Consider the following 1873-nt stretch of genomic DNA (forward strand, 5'->3'; position numbering starts at 1 on the left):
GTTCATCTCAATTTCCCTCCTCGACTCCTCTCTCCCGTACTTGACCCGGAAATCTAATCTGTCCTAGCATCTCTTCCTAGTGTCTCTCACTCGCGTCTTACGGAGGCGGAGCTAAGACGCAAGGAAGGGACGCGAGTGAGGGAAAGAGGAGGCTAAATAATTAATTGAGATGAGCCTATTGTCTTTTGTCGTACCTCACCCACGTTTTTATGTACAACCTTTGGACTCTGTACACTCTTATGCGTGTGTGGGTGATAGCGAAACTATTATTATGCACTAAGAACTAAAAAAACGATGAGGGTGTTTAAGGGAAGAAGGAGACAGGCTGCTTGAAAACAATACACTTTAAAATCTTCCTCACCTAAGAAATACCACATCCCCAAGAATGGTGAGGCGACCAGCTGGTCCACCAGAACCTTCTTGCCAACAGTTTTCAGAGCTCTACCCACGAACGCTCTGTCCAGAAAGATGTACCAGTAATGCAGCATGGGACCCATGGAGCAGCCCACCGTAAACATGCATCCTTTGGGAAAAGAGAGTCATGGGAATAGCAATAATTAACAGGGAATGAAACAGTTTAAAAAATGTAACACATTGCAAAAATATTCTCCAAAATGCCTTTGTTTTATATTTTAAAGACATGGATACTTCACTCCAAAAATGACCATTTGTATATCAGTTACTTACACAATGTTACCTTGAATTTAAGTAGACGGAGGCTGTGTTTAACAACAGCTTTTAGCCCATGCTTTTAGTGTTGCTGTTGTCAAAAAAACAGTCCCCCGTTTACTTTAATATATAAATAATAACCTCAGTTTTTAGATTCTACATTCATCATTGTGGAATTTCTTTTTTCTTCACAAATTCCCCGTCATTAAGGGTGAGTTATTGATATACAAATGATCATGTCGTGGATTAAGTATAGTTTATAGATATTGAGATTTGATTATACTGCTTGAGGGAGCTCCCCTTGTCTCTGTCTCACCTGTCCTCTTCCAGTCTCGGACTCGACCAGGCTTCTTAAAGTTCTCCCAGCTTTGCATCGCAATGTCTCCGAGCCCCAATATTACTCCTCCGCTCAGGGTGTTTGTTAACAGGAGGGTTCGGCCCTCAAAAAAAGGCCGCCAGTTGAACCGCATTCGGACCACAAACTCTTTACCCACTCGGGGAAGCATGATGTCTGGACTGCAAAGAGAGTAATCAATCATTTTATGAAATAATAAGCATTCAAGTAGCCTATAATAAAAAAAGTATTAAACACAGAACAATGTCACCTGTGACTATTATACTGTTTATATACAGTGGGGCAAAAAAGTATTTGGTCAGCCACCAATTGTGCAAGTTCTCTCACTTAAAAAGATGAGAGAGGCCTGTAATTTTCATCCTATGTATACCTCAACTATGAGAGACAAAATGAGAAAAAAAAAAAAAATGAAAATCACATTGTCTGATTTTTAAAGAATTTATTTGCAAATTATGGTGGAAAATAAGTATTTGGTCACCTACAAACAAACAAGATTTCTGGCTCTCACAGACCTGTAACTTCTTCTTTAAGAGCCTCCTCTGTCCTCCACTTGTTAACTGTATTAATCATGGCACCTGTTTGAACTCGTTGTCAGTATAATATTATATAGTATAATAATACTATACATCCATTCGGTCCTGTCACACGCCCACACTACGCCATCACAACAAAAAACACGTGAATCTGACCAATCTCCTTCCACTCCCCCGGTCCACACAACCCCCCCCAAATGCAACGTCACCTCAGAGCAGCCCTGCTCAACACACGCTCCATCCACAATAAAAGCCACATTCTGAATTAATTAATTAAAGACAATAACCTGGACTTTCTGTATCTGACCGAAACATG

The 1873-nt window shown here is 40.4% G+C and overlaps 1 protein-coding gene across 1 annotated transcript; it reads right to left on the minus strand.

The window, feature by feature from the left end:
• Positions 1 to 342: 342 nt before the first annotated feature.
• mpv17l2 (MPV17 mitochondrial inner membrane protein like 2) lies at positions 343 to 1197 on the minus strand (the record flags this gene model as incomplete). The annotated part of the gene is made up of 2 exons (XM_010797281.1): positions 986 to 1197; positions 343 to 523 (listed from the first exon to the last, which is right to left on the minus strand). Coding segments are annotated over exons 1-2 (371 nt in total), but the record flags the coding sequence as incomplete, so codon positions are not given.
• Positions 1198 to 1873: the final 676 nt, after the last annotated feature.

Source organism: Notothenia coriiceps, unplaced genomic scaffold, assembly GCF_000735185.1.
Source record: "Notothenia coriiceps isolate Sejong01 unplaced genomic scaffold, NC01 NC01_scaffold00037679, whole genome shotgun sequence".
In the NCBI taxonomy this organism is placed as follows: domain Eukaryota; kingdom Metazoa; phylum Chordata; class Actinopteri; order Perciformes; family Nototheniidae; genus Notothenia; species Notothenia coriiceps.